The 20,587-nt window shown below is 47.7% G+C and overlaps 1 protein-coding gene across 2 annotated transcripts in view; it reads right to left on the reverse strand.

Annotated features, from left to right (window-relative positions):
• Positions 1-20,587, reverse strand: part of TNFRSF21 (TNF receptor superfamily member 21) — a 35,105-nt gene that overhangs the window by 5,596 nt on the left and 8,922 nt on the right. For both annotated transcript variants that reach the window (XM_027690083.1, XM_027690081.1), the window contains exon 4: positions 5,957-6,222. In XM_027690083.1, coding sequence (XP_027545884.1) covers positions 5,957-6,222 — 266 coding nt within the window. The remainder of the gene's footprint in view (positions 1-5,956; positions 6,223-20,587) is intronic.

Genomic DNA, 20,587 nt, shown 5'->3' on the forward strand with positions numbered 1-20,587 from the left:
AAACAGAAACTGCAGCTGCTGTGCTAATATTAGGAAGGAGCAGCAGTAAGCTCTAAAAAACACCCTTCCCTCAGGCGATGCTTCCCAGTAATTTCTCCTACAGCAACCAGGCGGGAACAAAAGGTTGGTGCTGCCGAAGGTGGCTGTGCACCCTTCAGGATGTGGGGGGGATAAATTTAGCACCGAGGCAGCCGTTTCCCAGATTCCCTGCCAAAAAATGACAACCTGGCTGACACCAGCCCTATTCCCAGGTCTGTTATGCCTCCGTAGGGGATGTGGGAGGAAAAGCCCCAGCACAAGAAGCAGGGTGGGCTGGGTGGCACCCCAGAATAGGCGATGCTGCCGGCACAGGGTGGTGTTGAGGGGGGGATGCTCTCGATATGGTCCCCACAGGCATAGGGAGGATGGATCAACAGCTTCATGGTGATCATGGTGTTTGGAGATCCACCGTAAGGGCAGACCAGATCTTGGCAGGTGAAACACCACTGGGCAGGCCAGGAGGTCTAATTGAGGCAGCTGAGACAGTGATACTGTGTGGTGTTGCAGAGCAGGAGGCAAGCCCTTTGCCAGGATGGGAAGGGCACGAGGATGCTGGGGTGGGAAAGCCCAAATATCCTCTGCGCCCTTCATATCACCAGTCAGGTTTCAGAAGAGTGCTCGACCCATCTCTGTGGTAGAGCTGCATCCCTCAACACACGGCAGCCCTGGAGAAGAGCTCCTCAAATCAAGTTCCACACAACCCAGAATGGGCAATGCTGGGTCTGGGGAAGGTTTAGATGCCAAGACTAAAGCACAGCCACCCATGGAGGAAGCAGCTCTTCCCCTTCTGTCCTGGCCATTTGTGGGCAAAGTGTTTCTCCAAGCAGGAGATGCTGTCTCCGGGAGAGCTCCTGGTGGTTTCTCCTTTCTATAGATTTGCCTACGCACTTTTTCAATTCAAACCATAATGAAGAGTTGATGAAATTCTGATGAAGAGTTTCCAAACCCAATTACAGGCTGAGTAAGTCGACGCTGAGTTTGGCTAGTACAAGAAACCATCTTCTAGTTTCTTCTTAGGCACCCAAACCCATTACACTGCAAACGCACAGACCCCAGTAGATGTGGCCACCACAGCAGGGAAACTTCAAATATCACTGCATCTATAAAGTTTCTATTTTTGTGTTTATGTTATTTATATTTGTATTACTTTATAAATAATTACATTTTTGTTTATTGCACATTTCCAGCCTAGTTCAAACCCAAGTTGAAAATCAAGCCATGGTTTAGAGCAAACCTGGAGTGATGCCCACTCCAGCAAAACTCAACCAGCCCTACCCCTTCCCCAGGGCTCTGGCCACTTCAGCCTACAGCTTTGTGCCTCAAATAAAACCTGATGCAAGTCCAGAAGTAAAATTCTGTTCCTTTCCTGGCTGCCTGGGCATTTCCCAGCCCTCGGACCACAGCCTCCTCCGGCTGGGAAATCCATCCAACCACTTTACCCTCACTCCCACTGCTGACACATGAAGTGAACACAGAACAAATTTAATTCTTAATTACTGGGCCCAGCCCAGTTCTGCGTTGCCAAAAGAGGAAATGAAGGGGATAGGTAGGAGCTGACAGCGGTTGGAGTTGAGGAACGCTGATAGAGGCTCAACAACCACCCCCCGCCCCGGGGTTTTGATCTAATGAAAGAGCAAGAAAAGGAGCCACAAGGCATTGCCACAGCTGCAAGCCTGGACACGGGGCTGCTTTCACATCCTCTTCTCCTCTGGCACCCCCAAAAACCCCACAGCTTAACCTCACACCAGCCCCTGTCCCAACAGATTTGCTGACTCATGGGATTATTCACAACGTGAAATTAGCCAGGAACCTAAAGCTCACTGGGCTCAGGGCTGCAGCCTCCCCCTTTCCACTTTCAACATCTCCCTTATTCATATATTTTTTTTTCAGCTTTGCTGAGGCTGTGCTGCTGAGCTGAGGCTGTTTGCTTCCCTTCCATCCAGTCCCTGAAACATTTCAGCCGAGGCCAGCAGAGCCATAAATAAAACGATAAGAGCTTAAAGCACTGCTCACAGCAGGGCACTCAAGAGTAGCCAATACGGCCGGCTGTGCCAGCTCCACCCCAGGCCAGCCCAGGTGAGCACAGATTCCCCCTGGTAGCTGCAAAATGCTGTTCTGCACCGCAAAAAAAAATCTCATCATCCAGTGAAATCAGTGAGCTTTTCTGATTTTAACCCCAAAAATGGAGAATTGCAATTTGCTGGGATAGCAGTGAGAGACCTCTCCCTTTTTCTCCCGCCTTCTGTCCCCTAACTTTTGTTGTTGTCAGCACCATTAATTTGGGGTGTGCTCGTGCTCGCTAAGCAGTGTCCAGGCTCACATGCTGCTGTCCAGTAAACCTGCCTGCGAGGGGAGAGATTTTGCAGACACTGAGCCCAACAAACATTAATGGCCAGGCCAGGCTTTAACAGGAGCCCTGTGAGTTAAAAGCACCCCAAAAAACCTTCCCACAGCTGCTGCTCTCGCCGTATTTTCTGGCTCAGCAGCAAAAAACCCCGAGCAAAATGATTCAGAGGGCTAATCTCGGTTTAACCTAAATTCATCCAGCGCCGTGCAAAACCAGCATAATCTCCCACAGCTAAAAAAGCCGTCAAGTCTGCAGCAGAGCTGTTCATTACCTGAAGGAAAATGTTCATGCCACGTACTGTAACGCTCCATAGACTCCGATTAATTCCCCTATTCCTATCAGGGGTTGTAAATATTTGGATTTCGGAGCACAAAAGGCTGCCAAGGGAATAGGGCTCTATAGGAGAGAGCAGCTTTGCCTCCATAGGTTTTACAAGGCGAAGCCAGACACCAGATAAAGGATTTAGGACAAGAATGCAATAGTGGGTGGGATGGGCCGGTAAAGGGAGGCTGGATGCGTTTAGGGTATTGATTTGCCATCTGAGAACTACATTATTCAACAACACAATTTTTACCTGTGAGTTGGGGGTGTCGGTGCTTTCTTATGACACAGCATCAGGGGAGGGATGGGGAAACTCTTTTGCACCCAGGGATGCTGGGCAGGGCCAAAAGCATCACACACAGCACAGTCACCCATGAATCCATCCCTCCTGGGCTCATGTAGGACACACCAGCATGCATTAAGAGACTTGCTCCTGGCTCAGGTCACCCCAAAGGCATCATGCTGTTACTCAGAATCACAGAATGGTTTGGGTTGCAAGGCACCTCAAAGCTCATGTCATTCCCATGGGCAGGGACACCTTCCACTAGACAAGGTTGCTCCAAGCCATGTCCAACCTGGCCTCGAACATTTCCAGGGATGGGACATTCACAACCTTCTTTGTTGTTGTTTCGGGGTTTTTTTGCAAGACTACTTCTGCAGGGCTGGAGGGGCCCATGCCAGCCACCAACAGGGCGACCCAGTCCTTTGGATCAAACCAGTTTGGTGCGGAGAAAAACTGCCTCAATTTGTCTGCATTTCGACAGACAAATCAGCATGAGTCAAACCTCAATTAGCTCTAATTAAAGACTTTCCAACCAGCAGATTAAAAAAAAACAAAACAAAGATCAACCTCCCTGCCTACTCCTGGCAGTGATCTCTCGGCTCCCTGGATTGCTGCGATGCAGATCAACCGTCAGCACAATTCTCCAGGGATTGTCTCCCATGCACAAGCTGCTTCCCACAGGCTTCCTGCATCCCGCCCAGAGCCATTCTATCACCACCCACATCGACAGTGCAGGAGCCAACTCAGGGAGAGGAGGCAGACAGGTTACAGCAGGTAACACCTTGCAGAAACACAATGTGCTGCTGTGCTGAATGTGCACCCCTGGGTGCTTTCAGGCTTTGACATCCCACACACAGCTTCAGGATCTCCAGGGCAGGGGAATGGCCAACTCCTAAGGTTGATCATGAGGGACGCTCATCTGAAAAACCCCAATCAGATGCATGGGGAAAGAGGATGTGCCAGCTTGGGTGAATTTGCTAAAAAACAACTCCTTTGCTGAAACAAGCCAAATTTCTCATGTGGATCCACTTGAGCCACCTGCTCAAAAGATCAACAACCCAATTTTACCCATTTCTAGAAAAACAAGTGAAACTGATGGGGAACCACCACGGTCCAGGTGCTGCTGGACACTGGAGAATACAACACCACACTCTTTTGAAAAACAAAGAGACACAGGCAAGGTGGTTGAAAAGTCCAGAAGACTTGTGTACAGTTATCCATGAGAACTGGGTTTGCTCATTCTCTGAAGCATCCGCTTGACGTATTTTCAGAGTTATGGGCACAACCCGCGGTTACTCCATCAGCAGGAGTCCACCATCCCAACTAGTCACACAATAAACCCTGCTCCTGGAGCTACCACCTGCATTTTTGTGCTATTTGATAAGCACAACCTGATGATCTTGGCCAAAAGAGCGCAAGGCTCAGAAGCTTTTAGCACTGCACAGCCCAAGTCTGTTAATTAGGCATCATTCTGATGAACAAGCCCCAGGTTTTATCTGATGTCCTTGCCCAGCACTCTGCCATAGAATTCAAAGTCAAAGCAGTAACTAGGAGGACAGAGGTTACTACCTACTCCAGGAGAGCAAGAGGACAAGGTGTCCTTCTGAGACACTGCACATACCAGAAACTTTAATTCACGTATGCAAAATGACAATTTTCTCTGCTTCCCTCCTCTCCCTAACCATAGTTTTGTCTTGGTCTTTTAATTTCACTTTTTGCCATCAATGAGAGGACCACATGCTGCTTAGTTACCAGGAGCTGGAAGGAAAAAAACAGTAATTGAATGGGAGCAGGAGAGTTGGGGCAGCTGGCAAAGGGAACCTATCCAAGATCTGGGCAGGGCACGCAGAGTGATGCTCGGCACACACCTGACTCAGGGTCTCTCAAAAACACAAGCCCAGGGCTTCTGCCAGTGCCTCAAACCCTGTGATTTCACACAATGGTTACAAGGGACCAAGACGTTTCATACTCTGAGTGATTTAAGATATGCAAGACAGTGAAGGGACCACAGTCTCTCTTAAAGGGTGAAGTGTGCGATGGTCAAATCAGGATTTGGGAATCCCCTGCCCTAACAAATGCTATGCCCCATAAGCTTTACTATCTGTCAAGGTCCACCTTGCCAGGCCCCCACCAAGTGACCAGAGAGGTCAGCAGGCACCCACCCGCTCCCGTTTGGGTCTGGGTCACTGCTGAGGCAACAGGAAATGTTTCAGAAACCAGTTTAGGGAGAAGACCCCTCCCTCAATCTCCCCCACTTCCATCCCTGTGCTGTCCCATTGGCTTCCATGTTCAGAAAAAACCCCATCCATCACCTTTACAAATGCTTCCAGACCACTGAGTCACCAAAAAACCTAAACAAGTAAAGCAGCTGTGGCCAAAATAAACTGCAAAATTCACTGAGGTACCTTCCAATAACTTACACCCAGCTGAGAACCTACTGCAGGATATTCTGCAGCAATTTATTTATTTTCCCAAAATATGGGACAGGTTGTTTTAAGGCCAGGGCTGCCAAAGAGCAACAGCTCTGGAGGACTGCATGCAGGAATCCCCAGTGCTACTGGTCACCATCTTGGAGGAAGCATCATTTAGTACTCAAGCTTACTTGGCCCTTCTCACAAAATCCATGGCATTTAATTATAGCATTTAAGAGCAAGTTTAAAGGCGAATGCTTTTTCCTCCATGTCCCTGACAAAAGGGCTCAGGTACTAGGTCCTCCTGGTGATCTTCAAGGATAATGGGCAAAGCACAACACGTGAGACTTAAGAGCTTATCAAAACTTTGAATAAGATTTGAGCAAACTTTGGCAAAACTTTGCTCAACAGCAATGTACAACTTAAAATAAGCCCCCTGAGGAGCTCTGTGGAGAGATGGAAGCCAGTGAAGCTCTTAGCTAAGCTCCAGGCCACAGCTGGGTGCCCTGCCCCCACATGCTCTCCAAGCCCACGCGGAGCCCAGCCCGTCGTTACCGGCGTGGTGTCCTCCATCAGGCCGCGGATCTTCTCCACGACGTCGTTGCGGCGGTGCTGGCGGAGCGCGCTGATGAGCTGGGCCAGGCTGGCCTCGGGCCCACGGATGGTCCAGTGCTGCAGGGCGGCGTAGGCACGCTCGTGGTCGGCTGCGTAGCCGTTGGAGAAAGCCGCCACCTCCCGCTCGCTGGCGTTGCACAGGAACTGGTAGATGTCCTTCCACTGGCTCCCCACCTGGGCGGCCACCAGCTTCAGGATGTCGATGCCTGTGGGGGGGGGGCAGAGAAGCTACAGGTGAGGCACGGGGGTTTGCAGGCTTTAGCAAAGCTTCTCTCATCCCCAAATAGCCATGCTTTGCTTTTCTTGGGTTTGCCTTTGAGATTTTGTTGTTGTTGTTATAATTATTTTAAGACCTTTCAGAGTCCAGGCTGCAGAGAAGCACCACCCATAGCATGCTCAACAGCTGCCTATGCACGTAAAGGGTGACAGACCCATCAGATGCCCCAACGTGCTCTAAAATCAATCACATAATTTATCTGTGAAGTTTCCTGCACTCTTCGGCACAGGAAGACCCCTGGTAGTCAGACAGTGCACGGCTGGAGGAGCAGGGCAGAGGGCCACGTGCTCATCCACACGCCTGCATCGCAGCCACTGCTTTGAACAGGAGCTGGATTAAGAGGTGAGTCACCAAAGCACCTCTATAAAGACGAGTATTTCCATAACAGAGCACCTACAGCAGCTATGATCCCATTTAGAGCCATTTCCAGTTCGGACCGGCGGGATGACTCAGTTATGGGGTGGGACACGCTGCACCGGGTGAGCACTGGGTGAACAGAAGATGTGGTAGGAGTTTTGCTCTAGGGAGAGCAAAAAGACAGAGTTTCCCTCAGAAAAGCCCTTGACACATGCTGGTTTGAGACGGTGAGGGTTTTCTCCATGAAGGTTAGGGAGCAATACAAACAACACACTTATCCTTGAGTCTACTAGAGGTCAGGAGTTACACCTTCGAGTAAAGCCATATATCCTTCATAACAACTAATGAACCCTGTTTTATCAAGCTGAGCAACACCTTTTTTTCCAACAACCACGTGAAGGGTCAGCATAGGTGAGCTGCAAAGAGAAACTCACTTTTTCCAGAGAGACAAGCGCACCTCAGGTTTCCAAGTGAGCCAGCATGCCCCCATCACTACAGGGAGCACTTCTCTTTCCCTCTGCAGGCACAACAGCTGTGTCAGCAAAAACAGCTGCTTACAGAAGAATATCATAGCCATGGTCTTTCCATCTGGTCTAAAATCTAACAATTTCTAATGCTGTTTAGACCAAACCTCCCAGCTCCAGGTCACAGCTCTGATATAGCCAAATAGATACCAAAAAAAAACCAACCACCCAAAAAACCCTATACAGCCTTATATATATTACTATCTCCTTTTTATATATAAACATATATGTACAGATATGCAGTGAGGTGACTCTAGCTGGGCACCAAGTGCCCACCAAAACCACTCTATTCCTGCTCTCCTCAGCTGGACAGGGGACAGAAAATATAACAAAAGGCTCGTGGGTTGAGATAAGGGCAGGGAAATATCCCTCACCAGAGACTGTCACTGGCAAAACAGACTCGGCTTGGGGAAATTAGTTTAACTTATTACCAATCGAACCAGAGTAGGGTAATGAGAAATAAAAACTAAATCACTTCCCACCCACCCCTCCCTTTTTCCCAGGTTCAACTTCACTCCTGAACTGTCTCCTTCCTCCCCTCAGCAGCACAGGGGGATGGCGAGTGGGAGCTGCAGTCAGTTCATCACACAGTGTCTCTGCAGCTCCTTCCTCCTCTGGAGGAGGAATCCTCACACTCCCTCCCTGCTCCAGCGTGGTCCCAAGTCCACAGGTCCCAAGTCCTGCCAGCAAACCTGCTCTAGGTGTGGGGTTCTCACTCCTTCTCCTTCTTTACTGACCTTGGTCTCTGCAGAGTTGTTGCTCTCACATATTCTCACTCCTTTTTCTATTGGCTGAAGTTACTGGCTCTTTTTGCCCCTCTTCTTAAATCTGTTATCCCAGAGGCACTGTCATTATCCCTGATGGGCTCAGCCTTGGACAGTGGTGGTTCCTCTTGGAGCCGCCTGGCATTGGCTCTGTCAGACATGTGGGAAGCTTCTGGCAGCTTCTCACAGAACCCACCCCTGTAGCCCCCCTGCTACCAAACCCTTGCCAAGCAAACCCAATACAATATACACACCCCTATATAAAGTATCTATTCAGCCTGATATATTTATATATATATTACACATACTTTTATATATTCTAATCTATGATACAGCTATTTTACACATATGTGTATATATGCTTATATAAAAAAATACATATACAAAAATGATAGAGCTTCATGATATTTTTGACCAAACCTCTTCTCACTTAAGGGAAGCTTATCAAGACCTGCTATATATAGACTTTAGTTTTCACTTCCAAACTACATAACATAGCCATGAGCCCACATTGCTTGGTGCATTCACAGCCAGTGTTCAACCTGCTCTAAATCAGAAACACCAAGAAACACAAAGTACAAACCACATTTTGTACTTCCTCACCCTCCTCCCACCATAACCACACTTCCCTCCCGAGCTGTTTACAGTCACGTGCATGTACTATCTCACATGGGCTGTAAGAGTCAAAGTTTCTCCTACCAGAAAAGCTCAACTCACCAGCCCAGCATGGGGGATGCAGCCCACCCAAAAAACCCCAAACCAACCAGAGGACTTGGTTTTAACTACAGAGAAAAGGCTGCAGACCTGCTGATGAGATTTATGATGGGGTTATTGATGTGTCTCAGATTATTAGATGCTGTTGCTCATCACATTACAAGAGTGTAGCAGGAATTAAGCCTGGTCTTGTTAACGCTTCCCAGATGAAGACCCAGTGGTCCTCAGTTCAAGGGACACAGGTTGCCTGCATGCTTCAGGAAAATCCCAAATTCTCATCCACTGATGACCTGGCATCCATGTTGGCTGTCAGTCCTGTGTAGGAAGGACAGACAGCCCAAACCACGCTGGCCGCCAAGCCCTTATGCCTTCCCATATCACATACCCTGGTCAGTAAGAAGCCCAAAAGACAACTTAGACTTGGAGTCATGTCCTTTAAACCAGCAAATCCAACTGCTTTTGGCATAAGAGCAGCAAAATGCCAGGTTTATGCAGCTGCCACTTGATTTTATCGCTCAGTCCAGGGAATAAAAAAACCCTAAAAAATCCCTGAATACAAGGGCAGGAAAAGCTCTGCAAGGCTTGTGTACCAAGGTAAAAAAAAGCAATGCAAAGACAGACAAGCAGGTTTGACGCTACCTATTATATATGTCTATCTGTATAAAGATAATGATTTATGCACTTAGAGATATATATATATAGTGCATAAGTCATTATCTCACTGTATAAATCTTGCAGAGCTTTTTTTACTCTTGTATTTAGGATTTTATTCTTGCTGGGTTGAGTGGCATATATATAGGTATATGGATAGAGATAATGGTGCCCTTTTGTTTATAGACACACATGCATAAAATGAGCGGCATTGGGTCCTCCTGCCAGCACTTGCCCTGCAGCAAGACAACACATTATAGCTGGGTGGGGGCTTTGCCCACACCCACTCTCATGCACGTCAGTCATACGGAAGTATCATAACATAATTTGCTGTTTTATTATCCCTGCATGGCACACCTAATTCGCCCAGAAAAAGAAAAACCCATGTACTACCTGCTCCTATCCATGTATTTAATGCTGATAAATCCCAGTGTTTACAACTGCTGTACTGGTGAGAAAAGTTTTCAGCTGCTTGCAACTTGATTTGCGCCGGTTTTATGCGGCGGCATGACATTTATGTCCTAATGTTCTCACACAGGATTTATGACGAAGCGCTCATGCTCCTACTGACATTTTCAAGTTTAGTATATTTAATCTCACCGTTCAATAAACTGGGCCCATAAACATGTTTATATCCCTTGGCAATAACATCCCAGGGCACAAGAACACACCAGGCAGCAGAGGACTTAATGGCGTGTAATAATCTTTGAAGAACAAATGTTCTATTAAAAATGAATTTGGAAATGCCTGCCTTAATACTGTAAGAACCTTAAACTCATTTTCTTGCGACTATTAAATAAATTTAAGCCCCATATGTTCGCTACATCCACTACAATATTGTGCAAACAAAACCCCAGAGAGATATGGAAGAGACATAGACATGAGCACAGATTTGGCTCCAGTCAGTAAGAAAAACACTGTTCCCTCTGTTCTTGAAAAATAAGATTAAAACCATTACATGACAAGTTGTGGCTGCACGCTGCCAAGTATTACTGCTCCAACAAAAATAAAATGTAATGCATGTAATAAGCTTACCATCCTACTACTTCCATATTCCCAGAAGTCCTACGAGTTAACAGTGCAGAGCACTAATAGTGCCAGAGCATCCTATCATGATGGGAAGGTGCCTCCCTAAGTGCGTGGAGCAAAAATCCCAGCTCCATCTTAGGTCCTGAGTCCTCCCCATCCCCTGAACCATGAGAACCTTCTCCAAGCACACTCATCTGCACCCTGAGGATGGAGATGATGCTCAAAGCCCTCCAGATCCCAGCAATCCCAAGTAAAATGGCCAAGCTCAGCAGAGATGGTGCTTTAACCCACTCGTTTCACACTTCCCACGCAAGGCTGGTCACAGCCACGTTGATGCTAAAGCTAAAGCTGCTCTGAGCTTGCAACAGCCTGAGTTGTCTTCCTTTTTTATCACAGGCCATAGGGACAGCCTGGGAGAGCTGTCACCATCCTGCTGAAAATGCAGAAGACACCACCACCCTCAACATTATCACCATCAGGAACCATCACCATTGATGACTCAGCTTGCCTCAGACAACGGAAACACAAATGAACCCCCACATCTGAATCCAGCTGAGCTGTGTTTTCCATGGCCAGTCCAGAGCAGGCAACAATCTGAAGGATCCAGGACATTCATGTGTGTCTTAGGTACCTGGGCAGGTGGCATTTCAATTGCCATTACCTTAACATTGCAAGTCTCTAAATGCTGTGATGGGCTACTCCCTGTAGCCACCTACTATTTTAAGGTAGTAATAACCCCAGAGCAATGATCAGCTCCACTTCAAGCCAGGACAAGGCCAACATGTTGTGCATAGGCAAGTGTAAAGCCCATGGGTGGATGCACACACATGGTAACATGGGCACAACCATGGCCCATCTACAGCCAGGGCACACTGGGAGAAATGGAGACAAGTCTGGAAATGGAAAAATGCTTCCAGAGTGGCACAAGCAAACAGCACTGCTGAACACACATCCAGCTCATCTACAAAGACACTGAGCTGAAGGAAGGACCTTCCTGAAGAGGCAGTGCAGAAAGATCGACCCCCACCTCTCTACAACCTCCTTTCAAGTAGTCATAGAGAGTAATAAAGTCCCCCCTGGGCCTCCTTTTCTCCAGGCTAAACACCTCCAGCTCTCTCAGCTGCTCCTCATCAGACTTGCGCTCCAGGCCCTTCACCAGCTCCACTGCCTGTCTCTGGACACTGCTCACCTCTGCCTTCTCTTCCCCATAAACACCATTTCAGTTTACTTAAGTGACTTCCATTTGCTTATTTTGAATCTGGTTCAAGATTTTTCCCACCCATTTCCAGCTCCTTCAGATGTGTCCTGCCTCACTGCAGCACACTTTGATGTAGTCAGAGCAGTCAGACTCCTTCCACGTCACCAAGGTGGTCATCAAACACGCACATAAGACTTGGCTGGGCTTTAAAGGCTTGTTCTGGACAAGCCTCACTGGTCTCCCGTAATCCTGCTATTTACAGGTTGGACACAGATCCAATTCTTCAGCATCATTTGGCCTCCAGCAGGGCAAGAAGCCAGTGTGGCGTGAGGTCGTGACTGGCAGTGCTGGCACGCTGACGTACAGTACCTGCAAGGGGCCATTCCTCTTCTCTGCCATTTTCACATCTTTAAGTAAACTTAAGAGCAGCAGAAGAGCCACCCCGCCAAGGCTACACCCCAGCACCTGGCAGCAGATACAGTGAGGTCTAACCACAGCCTGGCCACAGAGGAGCTGCAGTTCCTTCCTCTCAGGAACAAAAAGACATTGCTGTTTTCATTTTCAGAACTCAAGCCAAATATAACTGGTGTTTTTCAGAAGAGTGCTCCTTAAGAAAATGCCACCTTCAAGGGGAAATCTCATACTCAGAGCCCTCCCAAGCCATGTGTTCTCTCATCCCATTAATAATGAAGAATGAAGGGACACAGCACAGAGAAAATGTTTAACTCAACATCAGTTCAAGTCTTATAAGGGGTCTTATACAGCTGGAAAGGAAAGCTCAGGAGATTGTCCAGGACCCGTGGCACAAACAGTCTCATCGAGTGAGCAGCTCATCTGCCCAGGGTTCCAGAGACAGCTTCATGAAGTTTCAGGAAGGCTGGATTTCAGGAGGCTCCATGCTCCAGCCCTTCATCATCAGGGACAGGTCCCACCAGTTCACCCACAACATCTGGGGGGAACTGACCCCTACCATCCCAGTAGAAATCTGAGCTGGAGCACCTGGAGCTTCCACCACCTACATACTGACACAGGTATTCCAGAGATGGGCGATATTAGTCTGTGCACCACATGCAGTGACAAATCCTGACTGTGACAGGCTGTCTGGATGAGGCATCACAGACAGAGTGCACAGCCCAAGGGCACACACAAGTCAGACAGAAAAACCTCGGTGATGCAGCCCAACCCTCCCCTACATTCAGATAAAAGCTCCGAATCACTGCAAATCCAGCTCTGCTCCTGAGCTCAGCCCACCTCCCTCCCCCAAATATCCTCCTGACTCATGCAAAACACAGCCAGAGCAGCCTATTTTTACCTCTGAGCACACACTGAGAGCCTGCATGTACAAGCGAGCCAGGATGCGGCACATCCACACTCCAGCTGACAAGATACCACAGCTCAGCCAAACCAGGACTTAGAAATCCCAAATTCCCAGCACAAATACCTTTCCAAAATACAAAAATTTCACCAATTCACTGCTGCCAAAAAGGGAGATTATTGGAAACTCGAACTCCTCCCCCTGCCCTCCAAATATATTTCAGGTCCTAAATGAGGTCTGGAAAGTGTGGAAAAGTCCTGCACCTGGGTCAAAACAATTGCCAGTAGTGGCACAGGCTGGGGGACCAAAGGATTGAGAGCAGCCCTCCCAAGGACTTGGGGGTGTTGGTGGATGAAAAATTGACCATGAGCTGGCAATGTGCACTTGCTCACCAGAAAGCCAACCATGTTCTGGGTTTCATAAGAAGCAGCGTGGCCAGCAGGTTGAGGGAGGTGATTTTCTCCCTCTATTCCACACTCATGAGATCCCACCATCCAGCCCTAGGGCCCCCAGCATAAGAAGGATGTGGAGCTGTTACATCAGGTCCAGAGGTGGCCACAAAAATGGTCTGAGAGCTGGAGCAGTTGCCCTAAGAAGACAGGAGGAGAGAGTTGGGGTTGTTTAGCCCAGAGAATAGAAAGCTCCAGGGTGACCTTACAGCACCTTCCAGTACCTAAAGGGGCTACAACAGAGCTGCAAAGGGACTTTTGACGAGGGCATGGAGTGATAGGACAAGACAGAATGGCTTTAAACTGACAGACAGCAGGTTTAGATTAGATATTAGGAAGAAATTGACTGGCACAGGCTGCCCAGAAAAGCTTTGGCTGCCCCATCCCTGGAAGTGTTCAAGGTCAGACTGAATGGGGCTCTGAGCAACCTAGTTTAGTGGAAGGTGTCCCTGCCCATGGCAGGGGTGTTGGAACTATATGATCTTTAAAGTCCCTTCCAACCTAAACATTTCTATGATTCCAACAGGAGCCTTTGTCAGACAGGAAGAAAGGACACACTCTCAAAGACTCGTTAACGATCTGGTAGTTTTCGCAACCAGGGAGGACAGTGCTGCTGTCCTCCCAGGAGCCAGTGATTCACATCCTCAGCAAGTGCTGTTTGGGCAACAAACCACTAAATCCTTATGTTTGGACTTGTTTTGTTGCTTGTTTTTTTTTTAAAAGACAAAACCAAAAATCTTGCAAGGCAGGAAAGGACTCCTTAAGAACACTTCCCACGTGCTCTACGGAAAATAACCAAATAACAAACCAAGCAGTGGAGAAAGGTCTGCGATCAGCCACATGCAGTTAGGAACATGTTTCTGACACAGGAACTTCAAGGTCAGCAAGAGACAAGACTTTCCTTCGCAACACATGTTAAGTGGAAGTCACCTCTGTAACAGCACCTTGGTCCAACCCTCCCAGGACCCACGCAAGCTCCTGCCCACTACCATGGGATACTACAATGGGGACCCACAGAGTGGACTTGCTCTTCCTTCAGTTTGCATGGGAATGGCCAGCATAAGTATTTTATGTAATTATTAAATTTTAAACAGCTTTTGCAGAGTTAATCTCCATTATAACCCTCTGGGACAGCTGGTAACCCTGAGCACGCACACTGCCACGGCCAGAGCCTTATAAATATCCAGACACCCACAGATGCCAACCCAAGGATTAAATTCACCTCCTGCATTTTTTTCCCCCCAGTCTTAGAGAGCAAGTTAAAAAAAAATCTGCCTTGTTATTCGAGGAGTGATGTGTGAGAGCCTTATTGAAGTGCGAAATCACAGCCCTCCCGGCGCAGAAACTGGTGTCGGGTTTTTGGCAAAAAAAACCACACTGGGCTTGGACTGTTTTTCTCCAAGGACAATCCTCCTCTCCTGCAGAGCTGCCCTGCTTCTGACACTCGGCCCTACACCTTAATGGGCAGGCACAAATTCCAAACCCTCATTAAATTAATACAGGGGCCACCCAAGAATTTTGGCCATGGGGTAATTTGGTTTTTTCTTTTCTATTTTGAAGCAGACTTGGGAGCAAATGTTACAACTTCACACAGACCTGCTAATGCTGTGGATAGATGGCTCGTGTAGTAACACACATTAAAAGTGATCAAGCACCAGTCTTTGGTGCTAATGCAGTAAGGTCGAGGAACAAGAGATGATAAACCTGTACATTATTAGGTTTCCTCCTCTCTAAGCACAACAGCAGCCTCCCACGTTTGCATTTTCCAAGGCTCCCTTTCACAAAGAAGTCCTGGTCAGCTCTTGCATATGCCCTCTGGAAACCACAGAGCTTCCCAAAAGGACAAAGATGATTTTTGGGCAAACCTGAACAATGTTTTAAGTTGGGCAGTTCATGGAAGATGGTGTTCTGAACTCATCAGATGTCAGCCCAACGCTCCTATGGCAGAGGTTTGTGCTGCGGATGCAGAGTTGCTTCACCCCACCCAAAGCAGAGCATTGTGCCCATGTTGGAGCAAACACAGCACAAAATGCAGCAGAACAAGCTCCAGTGAGGAAGCAGTCCTGTTTTAAGCATCCATATTCATTGTGGTGCCCGGCACATACCCGCCTCTTCCAATTTAACCAGCTCCCTTTCTGCCTGGGTCTCACTCTGCGGAGGCGGACAGGCTGTCATCAGAGGACCAGGAGTCATCTGCAGATCATCAAGCTGCAGATGCCAGAGGAGAGACTGCTTTGGAAAACAAAAACAAAACACACCATCTTCTGCCTCTCCATTTTGGCAGGTAGACAGACATTAATCCCTCATCTCATGATCTGGCTGCCAGAGTCATATCAGGGTTTGCACACAAGCCCAGGGCTGCTCCTCTCCAGGTGTAACCGCAATTACCCAATTATGTCAGCAGCACTGGGCACACCTGCCCTCCTGAGATGCTGTGGCCATCTCTGCCCTACCTGTGGTCTGGGCACAAAAGCTCGAGGCCACCACAGTTTGAGGCTGGTGAAGCTTTTAACCCCATCACTCCTCCCAATGCTCTGCAGATGGAAGAGAGTCTCCAGGGGTGTGTTTCCACAGCAGCTCCTGTCCCCAGGATGGGACCTGTTCAGGAGCTGATGACAGGGTAAACCACCTCTACCAAACAAAACCATTACACTAAGTGGCTCATTTACCCAAACATGCACTAAGGAGGGGTCCTAAAGTAGCACCCAGTCACCATGGAGACCTGCAAGTGCCAACCCTGCAACTGGGTTTCCTTAGTTAGGGTAGCAGTTAAATAGCCTTGAGGAATGATATCCTCAGCTGTGTTGTTTCCATGCACTTGCCTCCCTTCATTAATTGATGGACCCATAGAAAAGAGTGACTTAAAAAGCCCACACATAATCTTAATGTGCTGTCTTTTGAAAAGAATCAAGTAATTTTACTCCAATACTAGTTACTCCAATAATAATTACTGGAGTAATTTTACTCCAACACTAACCATGAGTACCTGATCCCATGTGAGGACAAGCCTGCAATGACCCAGCTGTCCCCATACATACTGCCCACACCCCCATTGGTTATTTTCACGTGGGGATGCTTTGGAGCTGCAGTACAGCATCAGGCTCTCCAAGGTACAAGGGTGTGGTCTCTCTTTAACATCCTCAATGTCTTCCTTGCGAGCAGACCAAGCTCAAGCCTAGCCCTGGTCCCTCAGCAACCAATATGCAAGCCAAGGACTATTCCTCAGCTCCCCACTTTGATCTTGAGCCATTATCAGCACAGAACTTCTACCTGCAGTCAAGCCTCAGCTCCATCGCAGCTGCAAACAGGTTTTGCAGAACAGTTAATTTTTCTGATTATTTAACCAGAGGCTTCCTGGCCTTGCTCTCACCACCCACTGCAATAATGTGCAATTACAAGACTTGAAGAAAAATAAAAGGGAAGCGGCATCTCATGCCAGGCCAGTGCTGCCAAGATCTGTTTCTTTGGTCTTTTGACTCCAAAAAAACCAAAAATCACCAAACTCTCTTCTTGCCTCTTGGTATATCAATTCAGGCAGCTGCTTCTATACACAGATTTTACCCTAACATTTTACAGCCTTTGTGTTTCATCTGCCTGCTACTAAATGTGTGAATGTCAAAGGCAGCACTATCAGCAAATTCTGCAAGAATTCAAGCCCATCTTCATGTTTGGCATAGAGTGATGGCAAATTTAGCACTGCCATGACATTTGAGAGACAGGCTTCAATTCTCAGTTATTATTGAAAGGTTTCTGCCAAGCTCAATTCCTTGCCTCTGAAAACATCTGAAGAAAGGAAATGGGTATTTGCTAAAATAAAGGGATTGTTTACAAGAAAGTCCAGCATGTAGGCTGCTCTTGATCTTCTAAAAGTAAGAAGTCCTACAAGGTTAAACCACTGAGCCCTATCAGCCCAGTACCCACATCACTCAGGCACCACGTGGATAATTTCTTGGGAAATCTCTGGCAAACTGTTTTTCTCCTTTGGATTCCCATCAGCAGGGCTGCAAAGCAAGAGCCAGCTGAAGCAGGAAGAGGTCCAGCTTCTCCAACCACAGCTGCGCTGCTGGCATTGCTTTACCTTCTCAATTCCCTGTAGACAAGACTTCAGGGCTCTGGGATGAGCCCCTGTTGTGTGGGTGGACACAAGGACAGATGTGGAGGTAGGCTGGCTGCTAACTCAGGCCACTAGTCATGGCAAGCTCTTCCCAGACCTCTGAACCATTTAATCCAGTGAGAATCATTGGCATTTGCTGCCTTGGCTGGAACATATCCATGTTAAGGACATGGGTCTAGTTTTAACACCAGCCTCCCAAGCTACTTCTATTTTTATGTTTGGGCTGTTATTTAAGGCACGTATTATGCCAGAAAGAGGATGGGGCACAGATGCCAGCTCACGGGGAGATGAGGTCAAGTGAAACACCCAGTGATAACAACCGCTGACCAGGATAGCAAACCTATCTCAATTATTTAAACAATTCAGGAATCAAGTGCCTTCAGGAACTTGGGGAAGAGCTTGAGCCCCTACTTCCACCCTAAAATCCTCCTCTTTTGGTAAGGAGCCCAAGCACAGTGAGATGTCTTTGGTCCAGCACAGAGCAGTGAGTGCTGGTGCCACCCTGACTGTGCTTTACCCAGCACCCATGGCCTTGAAGCAACCAGTAATAAAATCCTCCAAACAGGCAAGGCCTTGGATGCCCTCCTGGTGCCACAGGAGGCTCGGGGGGTTGCCGCTGTGAGGGCAGGTGCCCAAGCACAGCTCCTCCAGAAGAGGCTCCAGAGACTACGTCAGACCCGGACTTTCCTTTCAAAGGTTAAAGATGTTTACTGAAAAGATTAGGAAGGAGGAGATGGTAAACTAGGAAAAAGTTGGGGGAGACTGTTTCCAACAGCTACGTAAACAGGCAATAAACACCACAACCCCTCGCTGGTATGCGGCCAACTTACAGGTGGGGAGGTCATAGGGATGTGGGTGCACCGCCAGCACCCAGCCCAGAGGCTTCACCCCCAGCCACAGAACATAATTTAAAACCTAATTGCTTGCTCTCCACACCCCTATTACAACCACAAACCAGGCTGGCACCTGGGGAGCAGCTGTGGTCCTCACATCTAAGGAGGCTTTGCTCTGGCTCCTACCATAGAGGGATCTACACAGCAGCACAGAAGGGGAAAGATATCCTCTCTGCAACAGCCTGAAGTTTAGCCCTGGCTGTACTCACCCTGTCTGAAACGCTGCTTCAGGATGAAGCATGATTTGGTACAAACACTGCTGGAGCAGCAGAAAGCTAAGCCATGACACGGTAGCTCTGCAGTTCATCTCAGCTGTACAGCCAGTTATTAAATGAAAGGTCAATTCCTTTATGGCACTACACCTCTCCTTTCAAGTAAACAGCCTTAAGAGCCAGACGTTCCAACTGGAAAAGCAAAGAGAGATTTATACACTGCCGCAGAGGAGAATAATGAGAATAATTTCCATATCTGACATGACAGAGCACCACCACCAAGCAAGAACTAATGAGCAAGGCCCTTCCAGCTAATGCAACAGTATTTAGTTTGCACTAAAAGCAAGACAAAGCATTAATTGTTTTGCACTCATCTGTCTGCCTCGATTGCACAAAGTTCAACTGAGGACATTGGGCAGGAGGAAGTCACGAAGCCACCCGTGCCAAGGGGGAACCAGCGTGACTATTGCACAAATGACTGGGAGTAACGGGGTAATTCACCTCCAGGCTCCATCCAGGCTGGTTTATCACCTAAGATTGGTTTTGCTATTACATCCAGATTATTTCCCAATCTGGAAATCTTGCAAAATTGATGCACTAGCTGAATTCAGCTGTTAACGGATGACAGAGAAGACTAGAACAACTCATCCTGGGAAGCACAGGATGACCCATGAATGATGCTGTCCCCCAAAGGATGACAAGATCTTGATAGTGAGGTTACAACCTAAATATTTAGGGTTATACCTAAATACAGTCTCATTGCTCACCACATAAACCTTCTCTTATTTGCATGGTTTCTTTAATGTGAATCATGCTTGGAGACCAAACACACAGCAGTGCCCACAAAGGCAGCTCAATGTGTAGGTTTCCAGAAGGACCACCTGCAGCACAGTCATTTTGGCACAGAGTCTGAAACACCAGGTTAGAATCTAGAACTGCATCCACTGCATCCATCCCACTTGGTCTGGTTCCTGCTCTCAATCAATCCCTGTCCTGTACGAACTCAGACCCTGCTCTGAGATGCTTCAGAAAGCGTCAGAAATTCAACCAACTGGTAATTAAGGTCTTGGGGGAAAGAGTTACTACAGTTTAGTAATTACCACGTGCTTTCGGCCAATGAATCATGGCCAAAGACACATGGTATTTCTGCTAGCACCCACAAATAAGGATGTCTAATGAAGCTCTGCAACTCCATTGCAGATCATTCACCACAGCCTCAAGGACCATGCTTCAGGTACCACAGATTTTAGGGACAATGGAGTGCAGGAGTTACAGGAAAAAGTTATCACGAATGGGAAAAAATTATCACAAATGGAAAAAAGCAGCCCAAGAACTCGAAAGACTTAAAAGGAAACTGATAAGCAACACAAATACAAGAGAAGGCAGAAAACTAATTCCAACAAGACCTTACTGGTTCTATAAATGCATTAATGAAGGCAAAGTGTAGGTCTATTAATCAGCAGGAAGGTGAAGAGAGTACACGACCAAAGACGCCCTATTCAAAACCTTCTTTGCTTTGTACTTGAGCACTCAAGGATGACTTTCATCAAGGACTGATCTCTCTTAAACCTTACAATCTTTGTTCAATCCATTCTTTGTTTGCCCCCTCCTTGTTAAATGTGCTTTTCTAAAGGTTAACTGTGAACGGATGTTTAAGGTTGAGCAACGTCAGCTCAGAGTAAGGACTTGTCAGTGCTGTCTGCACAGGATAAGCAGGGGTCAAAATTGCCATTGTAGCTCTGCAGAGGAAGAACCACGCACCCTGCTCAGTGCTCACAGTCATGCCACCATTAGTTTATCACTGATTTCAATTTAATGATCACAACATGTCATCTTTAAAGTCTCATCAGAAAGCTGACAGCAAATCATCCACTAAATGAACAGAAAACACTACTAAAAAGAGCGCCCAGGCAGACCTGGTGACACTCGTGGAGCTGTACACGTCCACGACATGGCCTTTAAGGACAACCTTCCTGGCTCCAGCATGGGCAAAGGGCTGGGGACACAAGCCAGCAGCTGGGATTTAGGGCTAAGAACCTGAAATTGAAGCGCTGCCAAGAGGCGGGGGATGACT

This window comes from Neopelma chrysocephalum, unplaced genomic scaffold (assembly GCF_003984885.1).
Source record: "Neopelma chrysocephalum unplaced genomic scaffold, ASM398488v2 Primary Assembly neopelma1_80, whole genome shotgun sequence".
Lineage (NCBI taxonomy): Eukaryota > Metazoa > Chordata > Aves > Passeriformes > Pipridae > Neopelma > Neopelma chrysocephalum.